The sequence below is a fragment of the Eschrichtius robustus genome, chromosome 1 (genome assembly GCF_028021215.1).
Source record: "Eschrichtius robustus isolate mEscRob2 chromosome 1, mEscRob2.pri, whole genome shotgun sequence".
Lineage (NCBI taxonomy): Eukaryota > Metazoa > Chordata > Mammalia > Artiodactyla > Eschrichtiidae > Eschrichtius > Eschrichtius robustus.
In genome coordinates this window covers 28754680-28771916 of record NC_090824.1, presented here as the reverse complement: position 1 = coordinate 28771916, position 17237 = coordinate 28754680, and the positions used below count along the sequence as shown (strand labels likewise).

General features: G+C 49.8%; 2 protein-coding genes across 6 annotated transcripts in view; both read right to left on the bottom strand.

Annotated features, from left to right (window-relative positions):
• Positions 1 to 2668: 2668 nt before the first annotated feature.
• Positions 2669 to 5312, bottom strand: PNMA1 (PNMA family member 1). Its single transcript, XM_068542988.1, has one exon. The coding sequence runs from the start codon at positions 4522 to 4524 to the stop codon at positions 3463 to 3465; it is 1062 nt and encodes a 353-aa protein (XP_068399089.1). The 5' UTR covers positions 4525 to 5312; the 3' UTR covers positions 2669 to 3462.
• Positions 5313 to 6076: 764 nt separating this feature from the next.
• The window catches only part of MIDEAS (mitotic deacetylase associated SANT domain protein), a 67728-nt gene continuing 56567 nt past the window's right edge, over positions 6077 to 17237 (bottom strand). For all 5 annotated transcript variants that reach the window (XM_068542944.1, XM_068542954.1, XM_068542933.1 and 2 more), the window contains 7 exons: positions 17016 to 17119; positions 16471 to 16546; positions 15663 to 15751; positions 13068 to 13217; positions 11634 to 11849; positions 9930 to 10126; positions 6077 to 9554 (listed from right to left, as the gene is read on the bottom strand). In XM_068542944.1, the coding sequence (XP_068399045.1) occupies positions 9377 to 9554; positions 9930 to 10126; positions 11634 to 11849; positions 13068 to 13217; positions 15663 to 15751; positions 16471 to 16546; positions 17016 to 17119 (1010 nt within the window). In that variant the 3' untranslated portion in view covers positions 6077 to 9376. The remainder of the gene's footprint in view (positions 9555 to 9929; positions 10127 to 11633; positions 11850 to 13067; positions 13218 to 15662; positions 15752 to 16470; positions 16547 to 17015; positions 17120 to 17237) is intronic.

The window sequence follows — 17237 nt, the reverse complement described above, 5'->3', positions numbered from 1 at the left end:
TTATAAAAAATTAATGTGTATCTTTTTTGGTTACATGTCCATTAGTTTTACCTAATATAGAACAACTATGTGAACTTCCAATGATATTCAGTTCCGAAGAAACTCAGTGTTTGGATAACATAGTCCACACAGCTTGTGTGTGTGAGAGAGGGAGAGGGACGGAAAGAGAGAATTAGGGATTGACTCATTTCTTTATGCCAAAAAAAATTTTTTTCAGTAGTTTACTACCAATGATAACCTCCTCTCTCAAGTTTGTAAGTCTTCCCCAGAAGTTCTCTGGGCACAATTTCAAATGACTAGGATCCTGGAAGGAGCACTTCCAGAGACAGCAAGTTAATACTGCACTTGGTTATTTCTAGTCCTCTCCTGACTTCCAGAAGTGTACAAGGTTAAGGTTGGCTGACAGGCCCTTGATTTGTGGTCTGGAATGACCTGACGTTGGCTAGCTCTTTTTTGATACACAAGAAACAGGAAGAACCCAGCAATAAATAGCAGTAATATTACACATTTTCCCAGCATATATTCTGTGCTATCAGTCAAATGTAATTTTGGTCATAGAATGGGAATATAGTACAGTTTCTACTTCTTTATTCCACAATTCTTTGGTTGTGAGGATATGTTTCTTGTTGCTCTCCTCCTTTAAAAAGCAGAAAGATTTTAATTTGTGCCTATTAAGAGAAAACCTTAGGCTTCCCTTGTGGCGCAGTGGTTGAGAATCCGCCTGCCAGTGCAGAGGACACGGGTTCGAGCCCTGGTCCGGGAAGATCCCACATACCACGGAGCAACTAAGCCCGTGCGCCACAACTACTGAGATTGTGCTCTAGAGCCCGTGAGCCACAACTACTGAGCCCGCACTCTAGAGCCCGCGAGCCACAACTACTGAAGCCTGCTCACCTAGAGCCCGTGCTTTGCAACAAGAGAAGCCACTGCAATGAGAAGCCTGCGCACCACAACGAAGAGTAGCCCCCGCTCGCCACAACTAGAGAAAAAGCCAGTGCGCAGCAACAAAGACCCAATGCAGCCAAAAATAAAAATAAATAATTAAATAAAAGAGAAAACCTTAATTCAGATCATAAATAGCACGTTATTTTTAGTTCATTGTTTCCTAGAACAAAGGGTGAACATCTAGCATTCTGACATTTTTTCTGCCATATATATTACATTAAATATATGTATGTATATGTAGATATATACAATTATTATATATAATAAAAGAATCCTAAGTGATGACCTTCCCTTCTAAAATGGAATCAACTCCGCAGCCATAAAAAGATGGCATATCCCTATGTACAGGTAAAGTATGCCCATAACATACTGGGTGAAAAAAGTGAAGAACCTATTCTTTCTTTTTGTTGTAAATGTGTTTGTGTGTGTGTGTGTGTGTGTGTGTGTGTGTGTGTGTGTGTGGTGGGAGGAGGGAGTATGTTTATGATGGAGTTGGGGAGAAGGTAGGAGTGAGTGTGAAGACAGGACTGTGAGAGGTATGGAGAGTGTACGGAGCGCCATGCCTGTGGGAATGGAGGAGGAAGTTATGAGTGGGGAGGAGGGGCAACGGGGACGTTTGTCGGGGGAAGTGAAGATTTGCGTGTCTGTTGTGGGGTCCAAGATGTGGAGATGTGTTGAGAAAAGAGTGTGACAGGGAGGAACAGACATATGATAAGTGAGGACATGAGTAATTGTACAGAAAGATCTTAGAACATATACCAATATCAGCCTTCATAAATAAAAGTTTTTACCTTGTGATTGTTATGCAGGCCGGCTATAAATTTAAAGCCTTGTTACTAGGGGAAAACCCCACTGAATTCTTATGTTCATTTAATCACTTCTGGATTTACTAGAATTTCAAAGATGGACATCTTCAGTCACTGAATCTCTGCAACCAAACAAACATGTCTTTAAGCCGTATTTCCCTTTTTATATCCTCTTGATATAAATGGCTGCTGCAATACTGAAGCATTAATTTTATACAGGTATGATGAGTTATTCCTGCAGTGAAACATTTTTAGCTGAAAAAAGATTTAAAGGGGGAAAAAAAGCATTACTAGATAACCTCCTAAGCCATTCCAGGATTTTCTAACATCTAATAGTAAGTTAACATTTACTTGTGTCTATTTTGCCTTCAAACATTTGTCTTGTAGAAAACATGCAAAAATTGAATATATTAAAAAGTATTGCTGGGGCTTCCCTGGTGGCACAGTGGTTAGGAATCCGCCTGCCAATGCAGGGGACAGGGGTTCGAGCCCTGGTCTGGTAAGATCCCACATGCCGTGGAGCAACTAAGCCCGTGCGCCACAACTACTGAGCCTGCGCTCTAGAGCCCGCGAGCCACAACTACTGAAGCGGTGCACCTAGAGCCCGTGCTCCACAACAAGAGAAGCCACCGCAATGAGAAGCCTGTGCACTGCAACGAAGAGTAGCCCCCGCTCGCCACAACAAGAGAAAGCCCGCGTGCATCAACGAAGACCCAACGCAGCCAAAAATAAATTAATTTTAAAAAAAAAGTATTGCAATTTAAAGTTACATACTATGATATAAAGCTTAAAGTAAAACAATTGAGGTTTGGGGTTTTTTTTTTTCAGTGACATGGGGAAGTCTTCCTAAGAAATGAAAATATAATAGAGCTTAATTACACTGAAAGTTTTTTATACATGTCAGAAAAACAAGACAATAGAATTTTAAAAATATTTTTATTAATATACATGTATTTGATAACTTCGAATTTACAACACTTAGACTCAGCATGAACAAGGTAAACTACACTTCAATGACAAAGATTTGAAACGGGGGAATAGATACTGCAACTGGTTCATATTAACCTCCGCTTGCAATCTGTATCTTGTCCAGTGAAAACTTGATTTACACAGCTCTACAAGTGCAGTATTTTTCTAACAACCCATTCTGTAGTCTCAGAACATTTTTCAGTTAAACTGATTTAGATGTTTAAAGATGAAAAATAAGAAACTTGCACTCTAAAGTTGAATATCTAATTCACATTTCTTTCTGTTAATGTAAATCAGGAACAATTTACAGTAAACACAAAAACTATTCACGATAGTAGTAATAACAGTTCACATTTTTACTCAACACTTCTTGTGTTAGCCAGGCCCTGCACTAAACATCTGAACGTGCAATTTCACATTTAATTGCCTCGACGGGAAGTGTCACGAGTTCACGTTTTCCACAACTGATGATGATGCAAGTTGATGACAGTTTGCACTGAGCACTCATGTCCAAACCTTTCCCTGGCATCGTAGCTAGCATGACTCACTTGCACCGCAGCAGCTCTGGTGCTTGCTTGCACGATTTTACTAATGTTACATGAACACGCAGGCCTGACTTCCCCCCGCCCAAAAAACATGGCTAAGTCTTTACTACTAGGAGACACACCTGTAAGACAGCACAAAGACAACGAACAAAAGCAGCTGTGATCTAGGTCTGCACTAAAGCCCCTTTTCTGGGGACTCAGAAGTGCCCCTCCAGGCCTAACTGCAGGAGGGCAGCCTCAGCCTCCTCCTCCTCTTCCTTGGCCTCCTCCTCGCGGATCTGCACCAGCAACTGGAAGAGGTTTGGCGCTGGCCCTTCCGCAGCCCCGGTCAGCCACAGCTGCCTTCGGATGGCCCAGCTGTGGTTGGCCCCGGCAATGACCTGCTCCAGGCGGGCTTGATTCACGTTATCTTTATCTATGGCCCCCTTCTCCACCACCTTCTGCAGCAGAGGCTCCAGACGAATGACATAAGCGGATAACTTTTCTCCCGGGTTCTGGTAAGTGTTCAGAAATCTAACCTGCGCATCCCTAGAGCTCTCCACGCTCCCAAACACCTGCTCAAGCGCCTTCAGGCATTCGGCGGTGGTAATCGCAGGGTTGCTGATCTTGAGAATGCGTATGAACTCAGCAGCAGGGCCTCTAAGACTCTGCATCAACCGCCGCCTCTTTTCCACATCTGACACCTGCCACTCCTCTATGACCTCATTAGTGTGCTCCAGCCAGGGACCAAATGTCTCCTCCCCAGGCCCCAGGATGTCCCTCCCGGAGAAGAGTGTCAGCTTCTTGTACCATACGGACTCAACAAGAGGCTGAATAACATTATCCAAAATATAGTTTAGCATCTCTGCTGTCATATCTGGGCCTGGGGCCGGAGTGGGGTTCTGAAACCCAAGGACACGGGCAACATCTTGCACGGTCCACCCCTCTCTTGCTAGGAAGAGGTGCAACCTTTCTAGAAATTCAGCATCGGAAGTCGGGGGCTTAAAGACCACTTTCCAGACCCCTCCTTTACCTGGCATCTCCCTGGGGATCGCGGCGTAATCGACAGCGCCAGTGAGCTCTAACAAGGCTGCTTTGGCATTCTCTTCCCTCCAGAACATTCTCCCAAGCACTCGATAGGGCACCTGGGGCATCGCAGCCTGGAGGGTCTCTTCGATTTCAGCCTCATCACAGTTCACGGGGATCCCCCAGACCAGCAGGGCTCTCTGGGAGTTCACATCCATCCCCCTACACCAGTCTTCCAACAGTGCCATCGCCATTTTGCCAACTATCAAGGGCCCCAATTCTACAAAATCCGGGTTACTGTGGTTCCCTGTGCTCTAGGACTTGGGACGACAGCAAACACTCCCCCGCAATATGCCCGAGGAGTCAAGCTTCACGCAACCACGATTAACAAACGACACCAGAGTCCTGCTCTCGTCCTTTCGCTGCCCCCCAATGTCAGTCCTCCGCGTTCTCGGAGCGAAGCCTGCGGGATGCTCAGTTACGCGGCCTCCGCCATCTTGCGTCTCTGGTCGGGGTCCGCGGGCCGGGTCCTCCACCTGTAGGCAGGGTGTCGCGTCGCAGCTCAGAGGCGAGGAGTGAGGGCGGGCGGCGAAGGCAGCAGCCGCCGGGCTGTAGAGGCCGCCGGGGTGTAATCGCGGGGCGTGGCCTTCTGTTCTCAGCCCCGGCGCCAGGCACTCGCGGCTGCTCACGGCGTCAACCGGGCTTCCGCGGTCGGAGCCCGGCCTTCAGGCGCGCGAGAAGCCGCTTCCCTGCAGACGAGAACTGTGCCGCCCCCGGAGGAAGAGACTACCCCGAGGTCGCAGCGGTGGCAGCGGGGCCAGCCCGAGAGAGGCTCCTTCGCTGGAGCAGGTGCCCGTCTAGGCTGCGAGGACGGCCGGCCGGGGACCCAGAACACAGGCAGCGGAGGCGCGGGTAGGATGCGGAAGCAAGGCTAGAGGCGGCGCAGGCGAAGGCAGGCCGCGGCGACAGCGCGCCCGGGTTGCGGCAGGTTGAGGCGCGATGGCGCAGCGCGGCTTCCAACTGGTCAGACCCGCAGCCAGCCGAGGCGTAACGGCCGCAGTGGCGGGCGGGGCCGGCCGGCAATCGGCTTTCGCCCCGCCCCGCCCCCGCGGCCGAGCCTGCGCGAGCGTAGCCACGGAAACGGCGGCCCAGAAGACTGACGACCGGAGTGCTCCGGAGGCCCGCAGAGGCGAGCGGTTGCCTTGGTGCCAGCAAGGGGCTCCGGGCATTAATTTCTCTGACAGCGCGTTTCCTTTTTCACGTTTTCCAGATTTTTTTTTTTCACAAAGCACTGCGTTTAAAAGATGATAATATAATTCTGGAGTGAATTTAAGATGATATGCGTCCGTCAAGGAAGATTGTCTATTCACGTCGCTCGTTCAAGTCAATGCTGTATAAGAAAATACCCTATACCATCTGATCGCACTCAGCAACCTCCGCGAATTTCATCCCAATGAAACTAAAACGTTGGAAATGTGCCGTGTGTTTGTGTGAGACACTGAGTTGAGACTTTTTCTTGTCTAAAATTTTGTAAGAAGATCTAGATCTATTTTGTAACCTTTGTAGCCAGGCAAACGCTACTGTGTTATTTCCCCTGTCCTGGCATCATTGACAGTTAGCTGATAAAACAGAATCCTTACGGTTCAAAAACGTCAAGTAAGCCCTTGCAAGCAAACCATGGCCTATTTACGTCAATCCCAGATGGCGAAAATCTCCCCAGAAGGACACAGCATTCAACTCTGAATTTTTAAAACCTTATTTAATAAAAGGTTTAAAGATACAGAAGAACATTCAAAAGTAAATAAGTTACATAGGTACATTACAATCACATCAGCAAGATTTTCTTTAGTGTGTTAATTTTTTTTTATAAAAAGCACACAAAAAATAAAATCTTCAGTCTGGTCTATCACAACTGTACAGCAAAAGAGGTAATATTTATATATATGTACACTATTTTAATATGTAACAGTCTTTTTAAAAAAGGGTGCCACAGGCAGCAAACACACAAAAGGCAGTGTCTGATATTTTTCAAAATAAAAGGAATATACTTACTTATATGCTATTAAAATATTTGTACAATAATTACAGACTGTCAAGGCTATTCCTGTGCTCTGTCCCCTCCAACAAGGCCTTCGACTGAGAGACAAATGAAAAATTGAAACAGCTGCAAATTGTTAGAGGCAAATCTTAACACAGCAAAAATATGGGGAGGACATACAATTGTTTTATAAAAATATGCATACTTCCTATAAACCTAAGGAGTTAGGCTTGCCAGTCTGGTAATAAATACCGTCCCAGAAACGTGAGCCCCAGTAAAAACATACTTAAATAGCTGAGGCTTGAGTATGTGTTGTATTCCTCCTTCATCTTAACATCTGGCACATGAGAAGAAAGAGGTTAGGTCACTGAGGCAGTTAAATATAGGGGATCCCTTTAGACGTAAGCAGCACACGACCTCTGTGCCAGGGGTGGAAGTGGGGTAGCAAAAGGGATGGGTGTGTACCTTAGTTGTGAGGGGGGCTGCTGAAGGCATGGAGGACAGTGCTGAAGCACTGTCTCCGTGGGTGGGTAAGAGACCTCAGAAACGGTCTAGAACACAGGCACTAGGTTAGTTTCATGCCCTTAGCTGAGTGTAGATGGAGGCTGAGAGATGGATATGTGAGATGGTGTGGGGAGGACATTATAAAGCTGAAGGTGTTTGTCATTTAACTTCTTAAAGCAAAGAGCTCTGAATATAAGAAAAAAGAAAAAACAAAGTAGCCTAATGGTTCACAGGGAGAAAGCACCATAAAGGATATACCTATGCCAGCTTCTATGGCTGCACCTACTTTATTGGCAGGTCACTTGCCACAATTGCATCTGCCCTCTAAACATTTTACCTTTTACACTGCATTCTAGATATAAATCCATTCTGGAGCATAAACCCTTCTAAAATACGGTGTTGGGTGGGGTTAATACAGAGAGGTACCATCTTGATTTTCTCCACCTATATTCACCTGGTCTGGTCTCCGTGAGCTTAGGAGAATCACTCTAGACGAAGGAGGTTTCTGTTACCACATGTCCAAAAAAGAAGCCTGAAACTAAATACGGTTTAAATAGAAAAAACCTTGGGAAACATAAGTAGCACTTTGGGGCAAAGCTGCGAAGGCACTCATATTACATATGTGATTTAGAAGAGAGCCTAAATTTGCTACCCTCCTGTTTTTGGAGGGTATACCAGATTTTTGCAGTCTTGGGCCGTTGAACTTGTAAAAGCCTGTGGAAGAAACTAACTGGGAAGTTAGAGGTCTAGGTAGCCATCAGGAGTTGGGGAGGGGGGAGAATTTTGTTAACTCCCATAGCTGGGCTCATGTATAACCATATTAATGCATAAATGAATGCTAACACATACCTGATAGTGCATAGTTTAGAAATAAAACTCCCTCCCCACTCCCAGCTACCAATACGACGCCTTTAGGCTATCTCAGAAGGGTAGCAGAATGAATACTTTTTGGCTCCTTCCTAACATGGATTCACTTAGAACTTCTTTTACACAACTAAAGTTGAATAGCAAGATCAGAAAAATAACTCTGCTCTCCTATGGGACTGGCAAGTGAAGGGACCTCCAGAATCTTCCAGCCCTTCCACTTCAGTGACTCCACACCAAATATGGCTTCTTCAAGCCAGAAACAAAACCAGAATCTGGCTTCCAGCCAATCCCCTCAAGCTACTTGAAAGTACAGCCAAAGAAGAGGTAGCAACAAGAACTGCCTTTGATCTCCCTTGATCCTGCTAGTCTCCGTGTGGCTTTGCGACATCTTCCACCCTCTTTCAGTGCTACTATCATTCCTATTGGCAAAACGAGGGACTTTAGGGTCTTGGAAACGTGGGAGGGAGGGTGGTGCCAAGAAGGTGCCTTGTTTTGGGATAAATGCACTTGGGCCTCTGGAAAGGAGGAAGCCCCTGGTCCCTGAGAGGATGTTAAAAATTAAATATTAAGAATAAATAAATAGCTCCCAAATGACACAAGTCAAGGAATGAAGGCTCCTGTCCCATCTGGCTAGGAGACCTCCCCCTCCCAGGGAAGGATCCAGAAATCTCCAGCATGCAGGACTGAGGGCTGAGCTGTGGATATCAGCACTAGACCAGGTGGGGTGGGGTTAGGTGGCAGCTGCCAAGGGCAGGACAGAGGCAGGCAGGAAACTTGCACCAAGGAGGAGCAGGCTGGGCCTAGGCTAAGCTCCCTTAGCAGCCTCCAGGGCCCAAAGGTATTTGGCAAAAAGGTGGGAAGCAGGAAAAGCCAAGGCTTATCAAAAGCTCCCTCAGGCCTAGCCCTGTAGCAGCCCTGCAGCTTCCTTCCTCTGCACAGTTTCCTTCCCTCCAGCAGGCTGAGAGCTTGCAAAGAACATTGGCTCCTTCCCCAAACATCTGAGAAAACTTTCCAGCCCCAGCAGGCTGCTAGCGAGCAGCAAAGGGATAGGTACCAGTCCTGGTCTCTCTCCCTGCGCCCGTTCTGGCAGCCTCCCTCCCACGGAGGACATGGCCTCTCTGAAGACATAGTCACTGGAGCAGCATGGCCTGGACACTGCCGTGCGGGAGACAGCACAGATGCCAGGCTGAGCTCCCTCTCGGAGATGGCCACCACACTCCTTCCTACGGAGTCCCTCTCTCCGGGGAGTCCCTCTTTCCGGGGCTTAGGGCAGGGCCTGTACAGGTCCCCTGGGGCGGGGGATTAATGCTGCCTAGGGGGCGCGCTTGTGCTCGTCTCTCCATGGTGACCTAAGGGAGAAAGCGAAACAAAGAGGGAGAGAAGCGACCTCGTGGCGGGGCGGCAGAGGTCCATGTGAGAGGCAGCGGTGGCAGCGCTGGAGCCCCTCCCCAGGGGCAGCCCCAGCGAGCAGGGACTCTCCCAGTCCCAGGAAAGCACGAGGGAAACTTCCGACAAACCAAATGCAAGAGAACTGGATCCTGCAGCCCTTAACACTGCTCCTGGGCCCTGTATAAGTAAAAGGGCCGTTTATTTAATTGTATCCGTTTTGCAGAGACAAGTCCACGTGATCTCTCCCTCCGGAGGTTCCAGTGCTGGCAGGGCGTCTCAGGCTGGAGCAGGGCCCGGAGCCCCGGGCGTCAGCCCCTCTCGCCCGCACTGCTCTCCTCCCTCAGGGCCGGCTGGTGGGGGGAGGCGGCCGCAGTGGCCGCAGCGGCCGCGGCCTCTTTCTCCTTCTGCCTCAGAGCAGCCGCTTTCTTCTCCTGCTCGGCGTGGCTCTTCATGTGAGCGCTGCGGCTCTTCACCTTGTAAAACACCCTGTAGTCGGACAGGAGGGGCTCCGGTAAGAGGTCTGTCTCCAACCCTGGGACCTCCAGGCTAGAGCACCTGCGCTCGCGCGTGCGTGCGTGCGTGTCTGTTCTGGGGGCTCCCCGGCCCTTCTGGCTTGCTCCGCGCCACGTGGTCCAGCCCCACCCTCCAACAAGGGGACCGATGGGCTCCTGATTCAGTGCCATCATCCCTCTTCTAAAAGCTGCCAAGGGACGTCACTGCCCGGGGAAACCCTCTGAGCCAATCAGGAGACAGGGCGAAAGCTGTGACTCCTCCTCCTTCTCCCCAGGAATCGGCGTCTGCCCCTCCTCCAACCGCAGCCAACCTACCAGGTCCCAGTGGAGACTGGGTCTGCCTTCTTACCTGCCACATTTTTTACACGGAAAAGTGTTCTCCTGATTCTGGCTCTTATTAAATGGCTCTGGTTTTTTCTTCTTCTCCGAAAAAGGAAGTGCCCTACGTGACTTCCCTGGCCCCTCCCTTGGCTTCTCTGAGGCCTGGCCACCCGCAGATCCAGGGGCATTGGATTCGTGGCTTCGGAGGATGAGGATGTCATTGGCCTGGAGAGGGTCAAACAAGGAGAGCTGAGAGACTGGGGAAGAGAGGATCCCGAATTATGGAATATCAGTGAACAGAGGGCTTTTAAAGATCATACACTCCTTCCAAATGGTCCCCTAGCACCCTCTTGAATCTTTCCAGTGACAAGGCACCCACAGCTCTGTTTTCACAAACTGCTGGTACCGTAATTACGTGGGACAGCCCTAGCTGCTACAGGACTTCCTGATGCATCTGACAGGGGTCTTGGTGTCTCTGTTAATGACATGGGTTCATGTTTTCAGTCATTTAGTCTATTCATGACTTCATTCCATAAATGGCCTTCAAATCTGTGTAACATGCCAGGTTACACAGGGGATACAGAGGTGATAGGAGCCCCTGCCATCAGAGAACTCACAGTCTGAAGAGACAGACATGCAGGCAGTTAGCTCATGACAACATGAGCCACCATGGGAAACGCCAAGCAGGTGCCAGAGAGCACAGGATGCCTGGTGCAGACCTGGAGAGGTGCTGCTCAGGGTATGCGAACCATGGACCTCGGGTTAGGGGAGCCCCAGATGGCCATTAGGAGTCACACACGTGTGCACTGGATCAAACCCCACAGGAAAGCATTCATAAAAGTTCAGCAGAACTCAGTGGAGTGTGTACACAGAGCACAGCTCTTGGAGAAGGAGCACAGACAAGGCTCAGAAGGGAGCAAACAGCTGTGTGTCTACAGTTTGTGAGGGTTTTCCTGCAAGTTTAAGCGTACAACACAAATTAAACAAACAAAGACTCTCATAGTAGTTCCGCAGCAGACCCTACCCAGCCCTCTCTCTCGGGGGACCTCCTGACACGGAACAGCTCTGGCTGGTATGTCTTGCTTCTTGGCCTGTGATGTGGTGGACAGAACACTGCACTAGAAGGACCTGGGGTGGGACCTCAGGCAAGTCACTTAGCACCTCTGAACCCAGCTTCCTCCATCGGCAAGCTGGGGGCTAACACTTTATGGGGTTATCACGAGGGATGAATGAGATAATGAACAGGAAAGCACTTCGCAGACAACATGCGTGAGGGGCTGTTGCTGTTATTCCCATTGTCTCAGCTCAGTTTCAGAATTCTTGGCAGGGACACAGCTCTCTTAGGGGGAGCCCTGTCTGAACTGAAAGTCAGGAATGCTTCCCCAGTGTCCCACACACCTTCTGGGTTTTCACAAAGCCTTTTTCCTCTGTGACTCAGATACAGAAGCAGTATAGTGTAAAATTAATAGCGGATTCTGGAGTCAGGCTGCCTACTAGCTGTCTTATCTTGGACCTCAATTTCCTTCTCTGTAAAATGGGAATACTGACAGTACCTACTACATGGAGTTATGAGGATAAAATGAGTTAACAGCATAAACTATCTAGTGCTTTCCTGCCATGGTGATGATGATCATCATCATCATGTTCCTGCTCTGCCCTCCCTCCCACACCCCTGGGCCCAGCTCCAGCCATCCTCCTGGCCCTGGGCTCCCCCAGTGGAGGTCACACTTACCGACTCATTGGCCTGTAGTGTCTGCGTGGCTTTGACAGCCGCTGCCCGCCGGCTTCGCTCTCGCCCCTCTTCCTGCTCCCCCTTCTCCTGGGTCTCTGGCATCTCTTCCTCCTCCTCCTTCTTTCTGGTCTCCTTTACTTCCTTCTTAGGCTCTAGCCTCTCTTCACTTGGGGACTCTCTTCTGGGAGGAGGCACCCTTGGGAACTTCTGGGAAGTCTATGGGGAACAAGAACAGGGCAGTGAGCCTACAGCTCAGTCATGCAGCCATATGCACCAATTCTGACCCAGCCAGGGGCTCACTAGGCCCTGCTAGTCCTGCTAGCCTGGCCTGGACCAGTGCGGCCCCCTGTGCTAGACTCTATACTCTCCCACCGCTAATCCGCCTGTAAAATGAGAGAGAGCCTTGAGGCCTGGAAGCCCTCAGGATGAGACCAAGCACTTCAGATGGAGCTGGGGCAGGGAGGGAGCATGCCCGTCCCTCCCCACAGGCCACCTGTCCTCTTGGGTGTGTCCAAGAGACACATTCTAGGGCAGGGTGGTCTGGTGGAACCAGGCAGCAGCCTTGAGCTCCATTCTAAGCTATCTTTGTAACGTTTTCTGTATCTCTACCCTCTTCCCATCTGCAAAATGGGAACTAAATCACTCCCTGTCTTAGAGCAGCATGTCACCAAGTGTGGACTTGTGACCCCAAGATGATATTAGGTGGATACATGGACACAGAATTAAATAACATTCTCTTTTCACAGAATTGAATAACATTCTCTTTTCAATTCTCTTTCAATCCTGATTATGTCAAGGACAAAGTCTCGAGTTGGTGTTAATGTGTCTTTTATACTGCTCTAGACTTAACAAGGAGAGGTCAGGCCTCATCTCAGAGCCTCGGCAGGTTATAGTATCTGGCTAGAATTTTATAACATTGTTTGGTTTTCATATATATTTATTTTTACCAGTACCTTCTATGGCAAGCAACACCGGTTTTCTATTTATGACTGTGATATAAAGCTTCCCTTTTGAGTAAAAAATGGGTTGATTTAAAGAAAAATATTAAAAGCACAAGTGGTGTATGGACATGACAAAAATAGTAATGGTGACGTGGTAGGATGCAGATACAGCAGAATTCATAAAGGTGATACAAGAATGACTAAAGTTTAGGAAACAGTGTTAGAGGTCTGCTACGAGGGGACAAGAAGTCAATGCTGGTGCAAATACTGTGGGAAATTTCCCCCAATGTTCTGCATCAACACAATGTATTATTATGATGACACTGGCAGATAGAGAAGGGAACCCAAAGGTCCAGGGCCAGTGTCCGGGACATCAGCTCCCTGGGGCTGTCAGGGACACTGCCTTCCTCTCTCTGCCCTCCAGGGAGTCCTGGAGAGCTTGGCCTCAGGCTCCCACCTCAGCCTAAGCAGCTGAGGCAGGGAAGGGAGTCACCTTAATATCCACTTCAACCTCTTCCTGGGCCGACTTTTCATCACTTGTATCCACATCCCCGAAGGTTAGTGTCCCATTGCGGCCAATCTTCACCTGCTTCTTGTAGGTGTAGTAGAACTCCACACACTGGGCCACGGTCTTGGTTTGGATCTGGTTTGAAGCCAAAACTGAGGTCAGAGTTCCTGGTTCAGCTCACCTGCCTGGGGGCACTCCAGCCTTTCTTATCCCTGCATGCCCCTCCGTTAACCTTAGCAAACACTAAACCCAGTAAACCCAGGAAATACAAGCATGTCTCCAACACCTGCTCTGCACAAACCACTGACCAATTCAACACTTCAGCACTATTTTTTTAAAAAAAAGCTAAAAAGGACAACATGGAGCCATTGGGGAAATTTGAATACGGATCATGTATTAGAGAGTATTACTGTGTCAGTTTATATTTCTTGGGTGTGATAATGGTACTATGGTTTTGTAGGAGAATATCTTTGTTTTAGGAAGTATTTAGGTCAAATGTCATGATGTCTGTAACTTTTAATGATTAGTTAAAACAGAGAGAGAATTCCTGTGTGTGTGAGTTTATTTACGGACACAGAGAGACAGCAAATGTGGCAAATGTTAACAACTGGTATATCTGAGAGGTATATGGGTGTTCATTATACTATTCTTTCCATTTTTCTGTAAGCTTGAGATTTTTCAAAATGAAAAGTTAAAGGGGAAAAAGTCTGGGCACCATCCACATTCAAAGCCAGACTAGACCTGGCAACACAGCCTCTCTACATCAATCAGAGCAAACAATTTCATTCCTCTTCAGGGAGCAGTGAGGACAGAGAATTGTCAAACTGCCCTATGTTGGGGAGGAACTCAGGGGAGACTAACACGAAAGCCCTGGAAAACCTGAAGAGGAAGCAGGAGGCTAAGTCTTGTTCTAACTCTGCCACTAAATGGCTGTGTGGCCTTAGGCAAGGCTCTTGGTGTGAAAGTAGTGAGTGGGATGAGACCAGATGATCCCCAAGGGCCTCCCAAGCTCTGAAACCCTAGCCCTCCTGTTTCACAAATCCATTTGGCCACTGGGTTTGGTTTCTGGACTACCTCCCCTCAACCCCAAGCTGTTTTCTCTGACTCTCCCCCATCTCCCCAGACTCCCAGACTGCTCAGCCAACTGCTGGGCTGCACTGGGAACTGGGGTGCCCTGTCCACAGAGCCCAAGGGGTCAGTGAGGCCCCTCTGTGCATGAGCAGGAAGCAGACATGACTCATCTCCCAGGAATGGCCAAGTCACAAATTTATTAACTAGATCCTGTTTACACTTTTACTATCAATTCCCTCTGATCATCTGTTTGCCTGACTAATGGTCTGCTCTTTTCATTAAGGCATTAGGGGCGCCTCAGTGAGCTTCACAAGGCATGTACTTCCCGGCAATATTGCCCAATCAGGGAGCCCAGCAAACGACTGTCCTCACAACAGGGCCCTTGTAGGAGAATTTGTCAGCACTTGGTCCAGGCCCCAGGGCGTTCCTGGTACAACCTACAATCCCAGGAGGAAAGAGCACATTCTGAGAAGTGCTCTTCCCTCAGCTGTCCACACAGCTCACTCTCCCCATAGCCCAGGCTTTGTGAGACAGGGCTGGTGGGAAGATGCAAGCCCTTGGATTAGCAGATCACTCTCCCGGAAGAACACAGGGGGAGGACAAGAGAATCTAGGAAAACTAGGCCCAGGCTTCCTCTACTCTGTCAGCTGAGTTACTGGAAGGAAGCCCCAGGCCTGACAGGAAGTGGGCAGAAGCCCTCTAGGTCAGTTATAGTCACTTGCTAGCTCTCGGTCCCCTCATCTCGGGGTGACTACTCCTCCCACTAATTGTGGCCTTTGAAGTACTCCAGCCCCTTAGGATGGCTCACCTCTGCTTGCAGCCCTCCTTCTCTTCCTATTCTCCCTTAGGCAAGTCACTATTTATTTGGTGCCACTGGGTCTGGTGCCCACTCAGGCCCCCCTCTGGACTGAGACTTCAGAGTATGGCCACGCTACCCTAAGGTGAGGGAAGGGGCTTAGAACCAAGGGGGAAAAGGGCTGATCATTTCCATTCTTGTTTTGTTTAGAAAAAAATGTCTCCGGGGACTTCCCTGGTGGCGCAGTGGTTAAGAATCCGCCTGCCAATGCAGGGGACATGGGTTCAAGCCCTGGTCCGGGAAGATCCCACATGCCGCGGAACAGCTCAGCCCACGCGCCACAACTACTGAGCCTGCGCTCTAGAGCCTGCGTGCCACAACTACTGAGCCCACGTGCCACAACTACTGAACCCCGCGCGCATAGAGCTCGAGCTCCGCAACAAGAGAAGCCACCGCAATGAGAAGCCCGCACGCCGCAACTAAAAAAAGCCTGCGTGCAGCAACGGAGACCCAATGCAGCCAAAAATAAATAAATAAATAAATAAATTTATTAAAGAAAAAATGTCTCTGAAGCTACTTAGCGGCATTGACCTAACTGCTTTGTAAGAGGCCTTGGTAAGCAACTGCAGGGTCCCCCACTGGCAGAGGGAGCCCCCAAATCATGCAGGCAGCTCCTGCCCCTCTCTTGCCCCCAAAACAGAGCCCCAGCTCACCAGCTTCTGCACCAAGAAGAAATCCTTCTTGTAGATGGCAATGCCCTTGTTGAACAGCTTCCTCTCAGCCATCTTCCACTGGTCAGAGCCTGCAGGGCAAAGAGGAAGCCAGGGTAGTGAGGGGGTGGGACTGTGAGCACTGCAGGGGCAATTCTGACCAGCAGAAAAATGTGAGGTCATCTAGCCGCTGTCTCTGTAGGCATTCAGAGCTGGCTCCACATCCTGCTTCTGCCACTTACTAGCCATGTCGCTTAGCCTCTGAGCCTCACTTTCCCCACTTGTGAAACGGGAACTAATAATAGAAGCCACCTCACCAGCTGTGGTACAGACTAAGTGAGACAATGCATGTGGAGCCCTTGGTGATCTACCTGGCACAGACGGGATGTACCACTCGACGGGGGTCGATACCAGTGACGGCTATGATTATGCTGCTTGGTCAATGTCCCTCTTAAAGCACAGTCCCCAGAATGGGACATGGCACTCCAGGGGTCCTCTAAGTTCCAGCACCTGATGCCAATTTGGATGGCACTCCCTGGGTTCCTGACCCTTATACCCACACCCTGGGCTTTTCTACTTGGATGGGCTCCCACCTGCTTATGCCCTTCTCCCTTCCCTTGCAGGGCACAGGAAACCCCTTGAGAGCCACCCCAGCTTTGGTGTCAGTTCCCTCACACTGGATCTTGGCTTATCTGCCCCCCACCTCTCCACCCCTGCCCCACCCTGGGCTGTGACTCAGCACTGAACTGAGCCCCACTGATGCTGGAGACCCCTCGAGGCCCCAGGCCCCAGGCCCACCCTGCCAGCCCACCTGTGTAGTGATAAGTTGCCAATGGGTGGTTGTGCAGCCGCAGGGGCTTCTTCAGTAGCAGCTTACTCAGCGTTTCCTAAAAGGGAAGTGAAGAAAAGGTCAAGGCCCTGGCCGGGGTCTTGGTGGGCAAAATTCGGGCCTCTGAGTAGGGTGGGCACTTACTCTTGGCCCTCTTAACTGCGGAGGGGCAAGAGGTCTGGCAGGATGGAAAGGGCATGGGGGTTGGGCTGCTCAGGGCCTCTTAAAAGAGGAAACACATGGTCCCCAAGGCAGGCAGCCACAGATAGAGAAGGCCCTCAGTGACAGCCCTGTCCGAGGGTGGGGACCCACTACCCAGAATCAGAGACTGGGGTGGACCTTGCACAGCAAAGTCTGTAGTTTGGAACCAGGGCTCCCTTGGGCCGACCCCCTACCATCCCCAACCTGGTCAGACCCTCCTGCCTGCCTCAAATCAGCTCGCCGACAGGCCTGGCTCCTGGACAGCACACACGTATCCCTGCCAGCCTCCCCAAGGGGCCCTCCCTCCACCGGGGGCAGTGTCTCACCAGGATGTCTCCCCTGGACTCGTGCAGACAGTGCAGGGCCAGCTCCTGGTTGGTGCCAGCTCCAGGGAAAATGCTGGAGCAGGCAGCTGTCAGCAGGTCTTCCACTGGGGAGGGAGGAGAGAAAAGCACTTTTAGGGCTGGGCTGGGCTGACTGGGTGGGGCGGAGCCTAGCCCACCCACTGCCCAATAGCCAGCCTTTGCCTGCTTTGCCTGCTGGCTCAT